The sequence below is a fragment of the Camellia sinensis genome, chromosome 15, assembly GCF_055761805.1.
Source record: "Camellia sinensis isolate YWXY chromosome 15, ASM5576180v1, whole genome shotgun sequence".
NCBI classification, from domain to species: domain Eukaryota; kingdom Viridiplantae; phylum Streptophyta; class Magnoliopsida; order Ericales; family Theaceae; genus Camellia; species Camellia sinensis.
In genome coordinates this window covers 21,651,540-21,667,303 of record NC_138975.1, presented here as the reverse complement: position 1 = coordinate 21,667,303, position 15,764 = coordinate 21,651,540, and the positions used below count along the sequence as shown (strand labels likewise).

Here is a 15,764-nt window from a genome sequence, read left to right as displayed (position 1 = left end):
ATCTAAAATAATTTTGTTCTAATGCTCCAATTGAACAATGTATGAAAAGGAGTGCAGACTGCAACTAATTTAATCTTCCAAAAGGCTCAAAATTTCATTCACATGAACCAAGTACACACAAAAAAATGACGATGATAATAATAAGAGCACAATAAACTATTCTAAGCTTTTAAGTATGTCTTGAGACACTTAATTGAAGAAAATAATTATCCGATGTCTTGAACCACTAGCTTCCGTATTTCTACTAAAAGGCTGCTATGAACAAATAAATAAAAACACAAAGCCTATAAAAAGTTTAAAAATTGATTACTTATTGAAACAAGAGCTCGTTAAAAAGCTAAAAGGCGATAAAAAAAACAGCTAAAAAGCTTATCCAAATATGAAAGATACCAATCTGAATCATCTTATACAGGTTGCGCATGTCCTCATTTTCTCGGTATGTAAATCATTAAAGATGTTAATGAATCCTATCCTATTGCAACCTTAGAGCATTTAGTTTGATGGACTTTTCTTGTTAAAGGGTTATTCATTCAGCATCCTTTAGGTATACAAGTAAACGAAGCCATTCTCCGTATCAAAAATTTGTACTAAAAGGTCCGGTGCCAACCTACAGGTCTGGCTGTCCCTTTAACTGAACCACTAGCTTCCGTATTTCTACTAAAAGGCTGCTATGTCTTGAGACTTCCTCATTCCATATATTTCTGTTTAGTATCTCTTTCCATTCATGAACCAAATTGAAGAAAAGGATTATCAACTAATTTTAGACAAAACCCCCAAATGGAGGGAGTGTGATAATGACACTTTTAGATGTTAACTAAACATCTACTTCTTATGCAAAGGACTAAAGCGAGGAACCACAAAACCCGTACAGACATTCTATAAAATAAGTTAGTTTGCCTACCATTGATGTGGCTGATGTTTGGATGCATAGAAATAAGGCAATCCTTTTTGATGAAATATAGTTAAACTCCTTTTTGAGGAAGCAAATCCAACTATAATGGTTTAGAATGAACCTGAGTTTGTCATATCTACTTCTTCTTCTTCTTCTTTTCTTTCTTTGATATGTGAACCTGCATTTGATAAGAACAAATAACATGAATAAAATGTCATATGAAAATTTCATAATTAACTTTTACTCACTTCCTCGGACGAATGATGACAATTAAATGATGAGGTGTATGCATGGGATTGTTGTTGTGAATGCACATGTGTAGCAGCTGGTGCAACAGGCCCACCCATGGCCTGTTGAGACTCCAATTGCTCTATTCGGGCTTGTTGAGCTTGGATTGTGCTTTGCATCTCCATTTGTACTTTCTGTTGATTAAGCATAGCATCCATCATCTCCTTCATTTGCATCTCCATTTGTGCTTTATATTGGTTAAGTTGCTCTTGGACTTGCGTTTGGATGATACGAGTTTGTTCTTGCGATTGCCTATATCCGCCTCCAAAGACATCTGTCGGGGAAGGACCCAATCCATATGTTCGAACACGACCAGGTCGCTCAGGCCCTAGAACCTGTGTGATAATTTCTTCATCTGTAGCATTGGATTGCGCCCCAAGATCCTTCATTTGTGTCTACAATTGTTAATTAGTAATTAGCCACCAATAAAATTGTTCATAAATTTGAGATCTACTTTAATGTATTAAATGTAAAGCATAAAATAATTTGTTTTAAAGAAGACAAGAGTATGCATTTGTACCCCTGATGCAGCTATAACCCCCTTTCCCCTTCTCTCTCTCCTCGGTTGTTAAGACATTAGCCATACTCAACAAACTAGTTAATTAGCTAAACATGTAGAGAACTATTTCACAAACTCATTGGAGCCCAAAAAAAAAAAAAATACTAGACCATCAGATTGAGGGGTAATAGCTTTTCGTAATCACTCACTTTGGAAAAGCACTTTGTTCTTTTCTTCAAATATGGAATGGTAGTAGTAGAGGTAGATGGGGCTTCCTACTAATATATACATATACATACAACCAAACCTAACCTAACCTTTGGAGTTAGGACATAGGACCACTCACTGTACTGCACAAGTCAGCTGCCAGTGATCCAAAAAGGTAAAAAATAGGACCACTTCCACTTGGATTGGACCCACTGTGATTATATTTTCATGAGAATGGGACAAAGTTGGATTCTTCCCTTCCACCTGTTCCCTACCCCTGTTTTGTGCTATCTAGTAAAATAGATATGTATTATGCAGATATATATGTGTATAAATGGGTATTAACTGATCAAAAAACTTGTAGACTTGTGAGTTGAGAAGACATTTTTGCAGATACTTTTGCACATCTATTTCTAACAGGCTAGACAGAGTAATGGGATGTCACTGTTCACACCATTCATGAAAACCTCTTTGTTTAAGAAAATCATACCTTCCAAGAAGTCAATTTACTTACAAGTAAGAACAGATTATACTCCCACCAAAAAAAAATTCAAATTTAAAAATAATTCACCAAACAAGTTCATAATAATATTTCAAACTGGCACACATTTGCAGTGTCAAGTTGCATCCTGCCATGTTGATGCATGCCCTGTCAAGGTGCCTTCACAGTGTCAATAAAATGTTGTTTGTTCTTTATTATTTTTGTTCCATTAATAACATCTATTTATCCATATCCTTGATTATCAAAGGCTAAAAACATCCCTGGGTTCATAAGCAATTATATAGAATTTGCACAAAGCATTTTGACACAAACTCTCCACATAAACTTATAAACAACTCCCATAAACTACCAAACAAGACCCACGTGTTTTTGATTCTGTTCGGCACAACTTCTCTCAAGCTGAAAGTTGATAATTAGATAACATAAATTAAAAGCACTATTAAGCAGGAAGGGAAGCTTCTTCTTTTTATTTATTTTTAACTAGTAGGGAAGCTAGCACCCTAATAAGCTACACATGAGCATCCCACGAATCAGCACAAGAAGCATCCTAGTATAATACTAGCCATCCCAAATAGAGACCAACCACAGCCATATTCCACAAGGCAAGCACAAAAAAGAGTCAAGTGACCACCTCAGTGCTCATCTCTTAGGACAACTTCAATTCTTTAAATTCCATACCTAAAAAAGCCATTAAATAAGTCAGAGTTGTCCAAGGAACTCTTGTTCATGTTTTTCTGTATCGTCATTAAATAAGTCAGAGTTGTCCTAAAAATTGTCAAAGTTCCCAGCAATAACAACAATAATGCATAGGTGTAATGACACATAATCATCTTCATCTACAAAAATCTACTATGATGAGGGAGGAGGAAAAGGCAACAAGAAAATTTGTCTTAGTTCCCAGCAATAACATAATGCAGAGGTGACACACGCACAACACACAAAACAATAAAAACCCTAAAAAAAGTAATGAATTAACAGGGGAAAAAAAAACACTTTCAAGTTCCCTGATGTAACTACCGTGACATTGTGCATTGTAAACACGAAAGGATACTCTATATCCATACACAGGTAGAATAGAATGGTTAACGTAGTCATTTTCATATTTCTTCCCAATGCTTCACATATGCTTCATGCTCGCTCACAATCACGTCTAATCAATATCAATAGAAAGTAGAGAATAATGTAATTTATGTTGTGAATTGTATTTCTTGCATCAAATTATATTCCATTCTGATTCCATGAGGAATCTATGGCTGCCTTGTTAACTGGGCTTCAATTTTCCTCCATCAGACACCAATAACTTCTCCATCGACTCAGATTTTGTTCTTCAATTCCATGACCAACTTTTACAGTAGTAGTTCTGGGCATTATTGATTGAATGGAAATCAGATCAGAATCCTTGCACATTTGTCTTCAGTAAACCTGGGTTGGCTGCAAAAAATGAATTTGTCTTCCTATTTTGGGGATCAATTTAACAATATTGCCGATTCTTTTGTGATCTCAAGTTCAATGACCACCAATCAGCGCATGAATACAGTGCTTCAGAAGGAAATACAACATCTATCAACATTGATTTGATGTTTAGTTATTAAAGATTTACTTGTTCACACAACAACTCAATTTCTTGCAATATGATTTATCAAAACATAGTATATTCAGTTAGTAATCTTAATGGTGAGCCAAAATCAACTTCTCAATTGGCAAGTACTCATGCAGGTAAAGACTTAAAAAGGCAGTGTAACTTGTTATAAAAGGAGCTAATTCAATTGGCAAGTACTCATGCAGGTAAAGACTTAAAAAGGCAGGTATTGGAACCCAAACTAAGATTAAGAACAAAAAAATTGCAAGGATTGAGACAACCCATGATCTTTCCATTGCCATTCACCCTTTCCTCAATTAAGGTCTGGAAAGAAATCAAACCATAGTTGACAAGATTTTGAAACATCAATCAAGACCAAAATGGGGTTTCAAGAGTACAATTGCAGCAATAGGAGGAAAGATGCCTAAGCTAAAAGACACATTTATGAAGCAAAAAGGGAAAAACGTCATATAGAGAAAAGGACATGTACGGACCCCAACTTCCAAATTTAATCAACCTATGGGTGCTCCAAATTTAATCAACCACTCAGCCACCCAAAGGTATGATAAAAATGAACTCATCGAGCCCAAAGCAAAGGTCTCCCTCAAAGTCATGCCCAAGGGCCACTTGAGCAGGCTGGATGATTTTAAAGTTGCAACTCTAGAAAGGTCCTACCTGAAGTGGGACCTAGACTCCAACTTAAGCTGAAGCATCTTTTATTTATTGGAAAAAATCCAGTAAGGTCCCGCTAGATCTACCCTCGAGCAAGTTTTAGGTCTAGATGTTAGTTTTTCATTCCACTAGGTGTGCGATCAAAGCCTACTCGAAAGGCAATCGAAGCTAACCTGCTTAGGTTAAACCATTGTCTCCAATATAAAACTGTAAGCTTATTAATATACAACTGCTTTCTTAGAAACCCATCTTTTTCAAACAATGAATTAAGAGCTTTTAAGAGAAAAACTTAATTAAGAATTCATGTATGATAAGCACATCATTTCAAACATTCACACTCATGACCCGTGTCATGTCTTTCTAAAGTTGCGGAGTCCAAAACTCAACATATGTCGGTGCCATATGTGGCAGTGGCACTCAAAACTAACACCAAACTTTCAAATCTACTTCCTCTCAATTCAACACTACCTGCCTTTCTATAGTAGTTAAAAATAAAATAAAAAATCTACAAATTTTTTCTCAGTTAAATTTGCATACTCAATCTGTGATACTATTCACCACATTCCCTTTAATTTTAGCCAACTGGTAATAACAAAAGCAAATTCAAACAAAAAATTTCAGCTCAATTGATAAGTATATAATTATGAAACAAATATGAGACAAGTATCTAATACATTCCATACATGCAAAGTATATAATTATGGTGCTACATACCATGACCGCAACAACTTTATCATTACTTGGTTTGTTATCCTTCGTGTACCCAGCCATCCACACCTCTAAGCGAGTTGCAGGAACTCCATTCTTCTTATTAGTTTCCTATAATTACACTTAAAATTAAGTAACAAAATCAAAATATACAATTTCAATTTGAAATATAAAGAAACTATATACCTCTACTCGAACAACTGAGAATGGTTTTCTTCCAGTTATGTGATTTAATGTCTTCTTCTTCCGAATTTCTTTGTTTTTTATACTTTTTTTCTGTTACATATGAACACAAACACAAGATAATTTATTAATTAACAAACTCATCTTATGAGATTACGATAGAGTTATATAAACAATTTAAATGATACCTGTGCCTTCCGAGTGCCCCAATAATAGACTAAGCTTCGCCATTGATGTTCATGTACTCTTTCGGGCCGATGAGTTAACCTATCAGCATCGTTGTCGAATGGCGTATACCCCAATTGTTTAACTCTAGCCTTCCACTCTCTCCATTTTTTTCCAACAGATGCCAAAACAAATTTCTTCATTGACTCGTCGGCATCTGTATTGATCTGCAAATAATTGGCAACGTTGTGACTATTGCATACACACAGCAGCAACAACATATACGCAGCAGCATACACACAGCAGCAAGCCCACAGCAGTAGCTAATTTCACAAATCAAGATAATATTAGCCGTTCCTATGACCCAACGATGATGATTGAAAAATTCCAAGTGTGCAATGGCAATGCTGGTATTTGTCTTACAAACAAGCACTATTTTGGGTAATTGAATATAATAATTTTTATTTTTTATTTTTAATCATTTTCCTGGAAGGTAGAAAGGTCAAAGCCAGGAAGCTAGACAGCAATGCAGAAGAAAGAAAAAAAAATACAAAATAAGAAAAATAAAACTATAAAATATGAAACAAATAAAATAAATAATAACAAATTAAGATTAAAATTGATATGTAAAATGAAATAATTCTTTTACCTTTACTTCTCTCCAAATTCTCTCTTTGTTTTCCTTCGGTACATGGCTCCAAGTTCTATAAGTGAGGGGCATAAGGTTCCCATCTCGAGCTAAAACACCCAAACGAGAAGCCAAGGGTGTATACCCGTCAACCACTTGGTTCAACTCATTAGGCACAATATGTAAAATGCCACCACTTGGGTTCCAATCACTACCATGCATGAGTGTTGGGCCTCTCGAACTATGACCTACTCATCCAAATATCAATATCAAGTTAGAAGATACTAGAAAGAATGATAATACAAGAATTGAGCAGACAATGGAGCAAATGGAGTAGTGTCACTTAGTTTAAAAAAAAAGAAATATAAACATCAAAAGAAAAAAGCACATCAACAGAGAAATCTAATGGAGTAATTCAATTGAATAAAATAATTCATACCAGCAGTAGTGTCATGTGTCGAACCAGTACTCGATGATGTACTAGGCAAGCTACCTGGAGGATACCATGACATGGGTGGATCAGGTATGATGCGTGTACTCTCCTCTGAACTCTCATCTGAACTTCCACTATAAGAACTCTCATCTGCACTTCCCAATCAGCTTCAACGGGATCATTAACATAGAAAACTTGTTGTGCCTGAGATGCTAGGATGAATGGCTCATCACTATTTTGTTTCTTTGTATATAACAAATGATTGAAATTAACAAGTGTGAAACCAAACCCATCCTGCTTCAATCCTTTGTTGTTGTCAATCCAGTCGCACATGAATAGCACATATCTACGGTCGTATGAGTAATACAATTCAATAATATCTGTCACATATCCATAGTATGCTACTTCACCTTCCACAGGATTCATGTCTCTGGTACTTGCATAGCTACAAGTCTTTGCTTTCACCATAACCCCACTATTTTGAGTTTTTCTTCTCCACTCACGACTCCTCGTATGATACCTAGTACCATTAATTATATACCCATTGAATCTCGTGGCCTTTTTACTAGGTCCCAATGCCAAAGTTTTAATCTCATCTGACAACACAGCATTTTCAATAGCTAGAAGCTCTTCAACCTATTTTTACAAAGTCAACAAAATTAAACATTAACTAACAAAGAATTTGAAAACATGAGAATTGAAAATTAAAAACATGTAAGTTATTAGTACTTACATGAGAATTAAACCATCTGGGAAACTCATCATTGTGACGGCGATCCACATCAAAATCTTTAAGACGACGATGTGACCGCTTAATAACATCACGATGCTCCCTATACATTTAAAGTACTTATAAAATGCAAGATACTTATTAATGGTATCAATAAAATTTTGGAACAAAGATTGTATCTTACTCTCGATATGGGACAACCGCAGCAGTGTTAAATAACACATACCGATGAGCTTGTACCCATGATGTGTTATCAAGCGCAAACCCTTTTCCTTTTCCTAAAGCATGACCCAGTAATATCCCAGGATTGTCGCTAACATCGTAATTCCTTATTGGTCGATTCAATTTTGACTCGACATCATCCAAGTACCTTGAGCAAAAGGTCATACACTCTTCAACTAAGTATCCCTCTGCAATTGAACCTTCTGGATGACTTCGATTACGCATATATGACTTAAGTGTCATAAGATACCTATAAACAAACAAATGCACACATGACTTTCAATTATAAACAAACAAATGACTACAACCTTAAATTGGAGTAGAATTGCACACCTTTCTATGAAGTACATCCAGCGATATTGCACTGGACCAGCAATCTTGGCCTCCTCTGCTAGGTGAATAGGCAAGTGCTCCATTATATCGAAAAAGGATGGAGGAAAAATTCTCTCAAGATGACAAAGTGTAAGAGCAATTTGGGATTGAAGACGATCTAACCCATCTGGCTCTAAAGTTTTGGAGCACAGCTGCCTGAAGAAATTGCTTAACTCAATCAATGGTTCAACAACTTTTTTCGGTAACAAATTTCTCACTGCTATTGGAAGTATTTGTTGCATCAATATATGGTTGTCATGACTTTTCAGTCCAGATATGCTATGTTGTTTGAGGTTAACACGACGAGAAATATTGGATGCATACCCATCTGGAACTTTGATATTCTTCAGGAGTGTACAAAACAAACCTCTCTCTTTATTGTTCATAGCAAAACATGCAGGCGGCAAATAATACCTGTTCCCAACCCCTTTTTTAGGATGTAATGCCTTTCGAATTCCCATATCTTGCAAGTCTCGACGAGCATTTAAATTATCCTTTCCTTTCCCATCAACATTTAATATCGTCCACAATACATTATCACACACGTTCTTCTCAATGTGCATTACATCAAGATTGTGGCGAATCAAATTATGCTCCCAATATGGAAGCTCAAAGAAAATACTCCTCTTCCTCCAATTATGATCCTCCTCGTTGTCCTCTTTTTCCTTTCCTTTCCTAGTTCTTTTTTGTCTGTTAGTTGGTTGATGCTTAGGCCCTAGCTGTCGTAACACATTAGCCCCCGATAACCGAGTTGGACATGGTTCAAATTCAGAAGTTCCATCAAAAGACGCAGCATCTTTTCGAAATTTGTGACTCGCATTCAACCAGCGGCGATGCCCCATGTAACAAATTTTCCTTCCATTCTTCAAATACCGATGTCGAGTACGTATGTTACAACAAGGACAAGCTAAAGCACCTTTCGTGCTCCATCCAGACAAATTTGCATATGCAGGAAAATCATTTATTGTCCACAGTAAGACCGCGTGCAATTGAAACATTTGATTAGTTTCTGCATCGTACGTCTGAACACCATTTTCCCACAATTCAATCAGTTCATCCACTAACAAGCGCAAGTAGACATCAATGTTATTGCCAGGTGAAGAAGGACCATCAATGAGCAATATCATCATCATATGAGGTTGTTTCATGCACAACCACGGTGGCAAATTATAAGGCATTACAATAACTGGCCAACTACTGTGAGCAACATTCATTGCCTTGAATGGATTAAATCCATCCGCTGCTAAACCTAGTCTGACATTGCGAGGCTCACTCGCAAACTTGGGATACAAAGTATCAAAATTTTTCCAGACAAGAGAGTCAGCAGGATGTCTCATTTTGCCATCATCAATTCGGCCCTCTACATGCCATCTCATTAATGAAGCAGTTTTGGATGACATGAACAATCTTTGAAGCCTTGGAATCAAAGGAAAGTATCTCACAATCTTCTGGGGAATTCTTTGTTGCTTCTTTTTATAATCATTCTTCTCACCCTCAAACTGTTTGTATCTAGGCGTCTGACACACTATGCAATCATCCCTACTAGCTGTCTCCTTCCAATATAGTGAGCAGTCTCTTGGGCATGCATGTACCTTGTGATAATCAAGGCCCAATTCCCTAAGGAGTGCCCTCGTTGCATAGAACGACTTTGGCAAAGTTTCACCTTTTGGGAATGCATCCTTCAAAAGTTTAAGCAACATCGTGAAAGACTTGTCGCTCCATCCACTAAGGCACTTGATATGCAATAATCGAACGACAAATGACAGCGTTGAAAACTTGTGACACTCTGGATACAACTCTCTTTCGGCCTCCTTCAATAAACTGAAAAATCTTTCAGTTTTCTTATCCGGGCCTAGTTCGATATTAGAACTTCCTGTCTCATTACTAGCACGATGAACCAAGCTTGGTGGAGGAAGTCCGAACCCCTCATATATCATTTCATTGACTTCATCGCCATCATTCGAATCACTGACATTCTCATTCAATGGCACAGACGCCGGTAAATCTTCCCCGTGAAAAATCCATCTGGTGTAGCTTGGAAGAAACCCATTGACCATTAAATGTTCCCCCAAAAGGTCTTTCTTTACTAGTTTGACATTCCGACACCGTTTACATGGACATGTGACTTCATTGGATAGAAGATTATTTTGGCATTCAAGTTTAACAAATTCCTTAACCCCTTCTATATATTCTGGATGCAACCTATGCTGATTTATCCAACTTTTATCCATCTGACTTCGTCTTACACTACAACTGTCACTGTCAAATCAACAAAGTTCAAAATTATCATTTCATTTTAATTATTCTTAACCTCAATTAAGTACCTTATAATGCATGCGACATGACACCATTTACCTCTAACTCTTCTCTAATAGGTTGGTTCATCCTACTTTCCCATTCAGGAATACACAGTCTATATTGTAAAAAGTAGCTCATACCGCTCTATCCATCTCTAACGAAATTTCGGCAGCATCTCCCCATGGTTCTCCAAGTACACTACACAGACTGGGTGTATTGCTACACCTTGTCTAGTATGCACCCGGAGAACATGAGGAGTTACTACACGAAATCTCTACGAGATGGACTATATTTAAGCAGTAGAACTACTAATTACAACATAGACTTGTGTTCCTGAACTGTCCGAACTGGACAATCCAAGAAGAGCCTCATCAAAGATGACTAGGTATCTCTGATGAAGATTCTTGGACGGGTCTACGGCTATTCATGCATGCATGGATAATTACTTGCTAAATTAACAACTGTCATGATTTTTGCATCCCGGTGGTGCAACTTGAATCAACACTATCAAGCATACTAGAAGCATTTCTAGCATGAAGCATACTAATGAAGAAACTAAAAGTTTCTACAATGCTCTTGATAGATTATGATATAGAACTTCATCAAGATGACTGAGTATCTCTAATGAAGATTCTACAAGAACAACCAGATTATCTTGATTGATCACAAAGTAAAAAATTCCATGATTGTAGTTGATAGCACATTACAATGGCAAGTACTAGATATTAGGTATGCTTCATTTAGTTTGTTCTTGTACTCACAAGTAAGCAACAAGTTCTCACTACTACATGAACACCCACACATACCAATATATCTTAGTAGTTTTCTATTTCATTTGTATAGCACCATTTTTGTGTCCCTATCAAAGCCCAAAAAGAAAACTGTGCAGACGAGGGTAGATTTCAAATTACTTAACAAAAAATTATGATAAACATTAGAAATTCAAAATCATAATGTTGCACAAAAAATATAAGCACAAAAAATATAGACCAAGCACACTTGCCAAATAGATAATTAATTGCAAACATCCAACTAATCTCATACATTGTCACTTTGAGATCATGAGACCATCTACATATGTGTGTGTAACATCTTACCATGCTTATAAAGGTCAGCTGATTTGTCCACAAAACTAAATCATGACTGGACAAAAACAAAAAAAAAGAATCTTGTCTAAGTGATGAAGAAGCATGAGTCTCTATTATTGCACACAAGTCTATTCTTGCCACTCTCTTAAGTTCAGTTTCTGCCATCAATATTGAATTGGCTCCACTTGAATAATGTATTTATGCAACTATAATGTTGCGGATCTTTTTTGTCAAAAAAAGTATATTCTTGCAAATTGCCATATTGCAAAAAACAAAAAAGCTAAACTGATGTAGTAATAGTATTTTTAAGTAATAAGCTAAAATGATGTAGTAATAGTATTTTTAAGTATATTCAACTGTAGCATGTTTCAAACATCAAATTAGAGTTTTTAGAATTCCAACCACGTAGCTTTCGAATTTCTTTGGTTTAGATACAATAAAATTATTTTCTACTTGGTCCATTCAATATATAAAGGTTATTGCTTTTCAAAATTGTAGTTATATAACTGGACAATCTATGTTAGAACTGTTGTTCAAACTTCTAAGTCTCATAAGCAAGAAAGAAAACTTCAATAGAAACACTGTTGCTTGCCTACAGCAATGTGAAATTGATGTAAATTGCCATTCATATGTAAGACATGCATCAAAAGAAGATTGAATCCACTTGAATTATGAAATACTAATTACATGTTAGCAAGTTTTGCAGGGAAACATGTTAGCCAAATAGAAAATAAAATTTAATATCAGCAGATCAAAAGACAGTGGACAACAATAACAACAATCTCAACCCCCAAAAGAACTTTTTAAACCTTATGTATCACGCAATTAAGTCTATATCTTATTGCGCCCCGGATATCTCAGTGGTATATCATCAAGGTCCATTTTCCATTTGCTGAATCCCCAAGTCTAAGACCCACATACATATAATTTTCATTCCAGCCTCAATATGGGTTGATAACTAAAGGTATCTTGATTCAATCCAACTTTAGACAGAAAATGCAGTTTTTACTTGCCAAGTTTGTGGATAAAATTGGTGCCCTGATTTGTCCATCTCACCTTAGGAGTAGAGACCATCATTCAACTTCCAATATCCTCTATTAAATCTCATGTCATGGAATTTTTTCGAGTCTTTTAAGTTCACATAGCTAGTTCCAATATATAATAAAATTATCTTGCTCGTAGGCAATAAAAGAAATATGTTTACACTAAGTTTTCCACTACACCAAAGTCAACCAAACAGGATTCCCTATAATTGAAGGACACCCATACCAACTTAGCCAAATATGCTTAGACAAACTGCAAAATAACCTGAAGCCCATCTGATCAAAAGCATCAGTACAGAAATTAGTCTTGCAACTATCAATAATTTATTAGCTAAGAAAGCCAGAGGGTTTCTCAGCATTCTATGATCTCCACCAACACAGTTAAAAGAGGAAGAAAGACTGTGGTTAGCGCCTTCCTTCAGAACAAGTGGAGGCAACCCTACATACTCAATTTCAGACTGATAATCATCAATAATTAATTCTAAGCTTGGGAATTACTAAAAACATACATCTAAATTTGCAAAACAAAAAAAGAATTGCAGCAACACTCGACTACAATTAAAGAAAACTCCATATTTCCATTTACCTAAACGTGAATACCATTAAGATTTAGAATACATTCAATATATTTATATATGTGTCGATGAAACTCAAAGATTATCACATTCTCATACAGGGACATTTATTTCTCAGTAGTTCTGTAGTTCATTACATCTCCAGGATAGTTCAGCCGTCCAAACAAAACAGCACAGAGCTAAAATGGCATTGTTCTGACTGTCAAATAATAAAATGTGGATAAACACTCACCGAAGGAAACAAAAACAAATCAAAAGGCCTACTAGCCATATGACAAAGGCATTAGATCAAAAAATTTCTTGACTCCAAAACTGGAGTACTTTGTCAATCATCAAACTTACCGGGGTGATTACAGTGCTATAAGCAAAGATTTAACACCCTATAAGCCTCTATAGATATGTAACCCATTATTAGAGCAGACAAAAATAAGGAAAATGACCAAATAGAATTAGAAGACAGAGAAACCTCCAGACATCCTTCAAGAGAATGAAAATTGTACCTGGGATAAGAGCAACAGAGATCGATCTGGTTCGAGAATGATATCGATTTTGGATCTGCGATTTGATGAAGAACAGATCGAGTTTGAGTTCAAGTTCGATGAAGAGACTGATCAAAGCTCTCCAGCGACAGATCAATGAAGAGCAACACCTGCAATCGAGCGAGCGAGAGAGAGAGAGAGTGTGTGTGTGTCTTTGATCTGGTTCGATGAATATCAGTCGAGGGCTTTGGAAGAGAGAGAAAGAGAGGGAGAGAGACCGAGCTATGGAACATATAGAGAGAAAGTGAGAGATGGAAAGTGAGAGACGGAAAGAGAGACTGAATTCAAGCGAGAGAGAGTGAGAGCTTCAAATCGAGGGTTTTGGAAGAGAGGGAAACTGAGTTGTGGTAGACTGAGAAAGAGAGACTGAATTCAAAGAGACGGAGATTTGACGGTGAATACATTGACCCAATACGGCACCGTTTCATTGAGGTCAGACACAACGTTTTTTGAAAACGTTGTGTTTCGTGAATTTATAGTGGCGTTTTCCTAAACGCCACAAAAAAAACGTTGCTATACACCATTTTTCCTGTAGTGTTTCAAGTAAACAAGCATGAAATGTTTTGTTCCAATTCGGGCGACCCAGTCTATACTTATATGCTGTGTGCATCACATAGTAACCTAAGCTAATAACCGGAATAAGGACACACAAAATTTTCAAAAATAGATATCATGGTTAGTAGAGGCCGATCTTCGATCGGGCGAGCGGGGGTGCTCACGAAGTGACCTTCCCCAATCGTACCCAAGTTCCCGAGCCGAGGCAACTTTGGTGATGACAGACACATGGCCTTTGGCACCGAGTCAGGGTTTCTTAAATTTCCCAAAATAAAATATTTAGGTGGCGACTCTGTATCTGGCAAAGCAGTCCATGTTTGGCACTTCTTTTCTAAAAATCTGTTTTCTCAAAACGATTTGCCGGATTTGGACTCTTTGGTTCAGATTTAGAACCGTGACAATTTGAGAGTCCTGAGCTGTAGTGACCCCAAATGAACAGAACGGGAGCTCGTTCCCCCCGGGGCGTTCGGGGACGTCTACACATGCCTAAGTCAAGGTAACAATGTGGCAGTGGCAGTGGCAATGCCACCAGACCCAAAGGCGAGTAATGTTTCATGTGGGCAAATGAACAGCTATACTTAGCTCGAATGTTGCTGGCAGCATAGACTTGTTGGGTCAAACAGATCAGTGGGCAAGACATGGCAGGCCAAGACTTACAATTTCGTGGGTTAAACTCAGAAGGGTTCAAAAGGCTGAAATGGATAGGCAGTTCATAGCAGTTCCTTGGCATGATGCAAAGCTGACAGATAGGGCAGTTTATAGCAGTTATGTTTGCAGAAAGTCAAGATAAAGGCTGCTAGAATTAAGGGACTGGTCCAAGACAGTTCCAGGCAGTTTCCAGCAGTTACAATTTGCAGCAGCCTTGTTGGTTTGAATTTGCCTTAGCAGTTGGGGGTGTCAACTGCTCATAACTGATTTGTAAAATGCTTATAAATGTTAAGGGATAGTGGGATTTAGACATATCATGTTATCTGTACGAATACTCATGTATCCTTGTATTATTTTGTGATAATAAAGGTTGAGAACGGTTCCTGTAATCTATTTGTGTATGCTTGCTTGCTTACAAAACTTATAGTGGGTAATTCGTGCATGCTTGGCTGAGACTAAGTGCTGAGACTTAGTGCCATTACAAGCTAGAAATTGAAAACAAAAATTGACCCTGTAACAATTGGTATCAGAGCACGGTTATGCTCTAATGGTTTCTGGCATGGATGCCTTGAAAGAAAGAGTAACGCGGTTGGAAAATCTTGTGGGTGACCCTGCTGATGAGAACCGCTCACTGACGGATCGATTGGATGCTGTGGCCTCAAGGTTGTTTGCCCTTGAGACCTCAACAGCAGATTGGTTCAAAGACATGCTGACAGATGTGCTAGCCATTTTGGATTCTTGGAAAGACAAGTTTCAAGAAGTTGTGGATGAACTATCCCTTCTGAAGAAGGTTGTCTGTGGGCATATGAATTCGGAAAAGACTCCTTCGAAAATCAAAGTTCCAGACCCTAAAGCTTTTGGCAGAAATCAGAGTGCGAAGGAACTTGAGAATTTTCTATGGGACATGGAGCAGTACTTCAAGGCTACTCATGTGCCAG

The 15,764-nt window shown here is 37.0% G+C and overlaps 1 protein-coding gene across 1 annotated transcript; it reads right to left on the bottom strand.

The window, feature by feature from the left end:
- Positions 1-6,350: 6,350 nt before the first annotated feature.
- Positions 6,351-13,574, bottom strand: LOC145812744 (uncharacterized). The gene is made up of 5 exons (XM_082907875.1): positions 8,042-13,574; positions 7,671-7,958; positions 7,490-7,589; positions 6,763-7,392; positions 6,351-6,571 (listed from the first exon to the last, which is right to left on the bottom strand). The coding sequence occupies exons 1-5, from the start codon at positions 10,309-10,311 to the stop codon at positions 6,485-6,487; spliced, it is 3,375 nt and encodes a 1,124-aa protein (XP_082764001.1). The 5' UTR covers positions 10,312-13,574; the 3' UTR covers positions 6,351-6,484.
- Between the last annotated feature and the right edge of the window lie 2,190 nt (positions 13,575-15,764).

Bases quoted from the DNA above. Each gene is read 5' to 3' on its own strand.
- LOC145812744 (XM_082907875.1), bottom strand. From the start codon at position 10,311: ATGGATAAAAGTTGGATAAATCAGCATAGGTTGCATCCAGAATATATA. The intron at 7,590-7,670 runs GTAAGATACAAT...TTAAATGTATAG, and splicing joins GCGGTTGTCCCATATCGAGA to GGAGCATCGTGATGTTATTA. The intron at 7,393-7,489 runs GTAAGTACTAAT...TTGTAAAAATAG, and splicing joins CCAGATGGTTTAATTCTCAT to GTTGAAGAGCTTCTAGCTAT.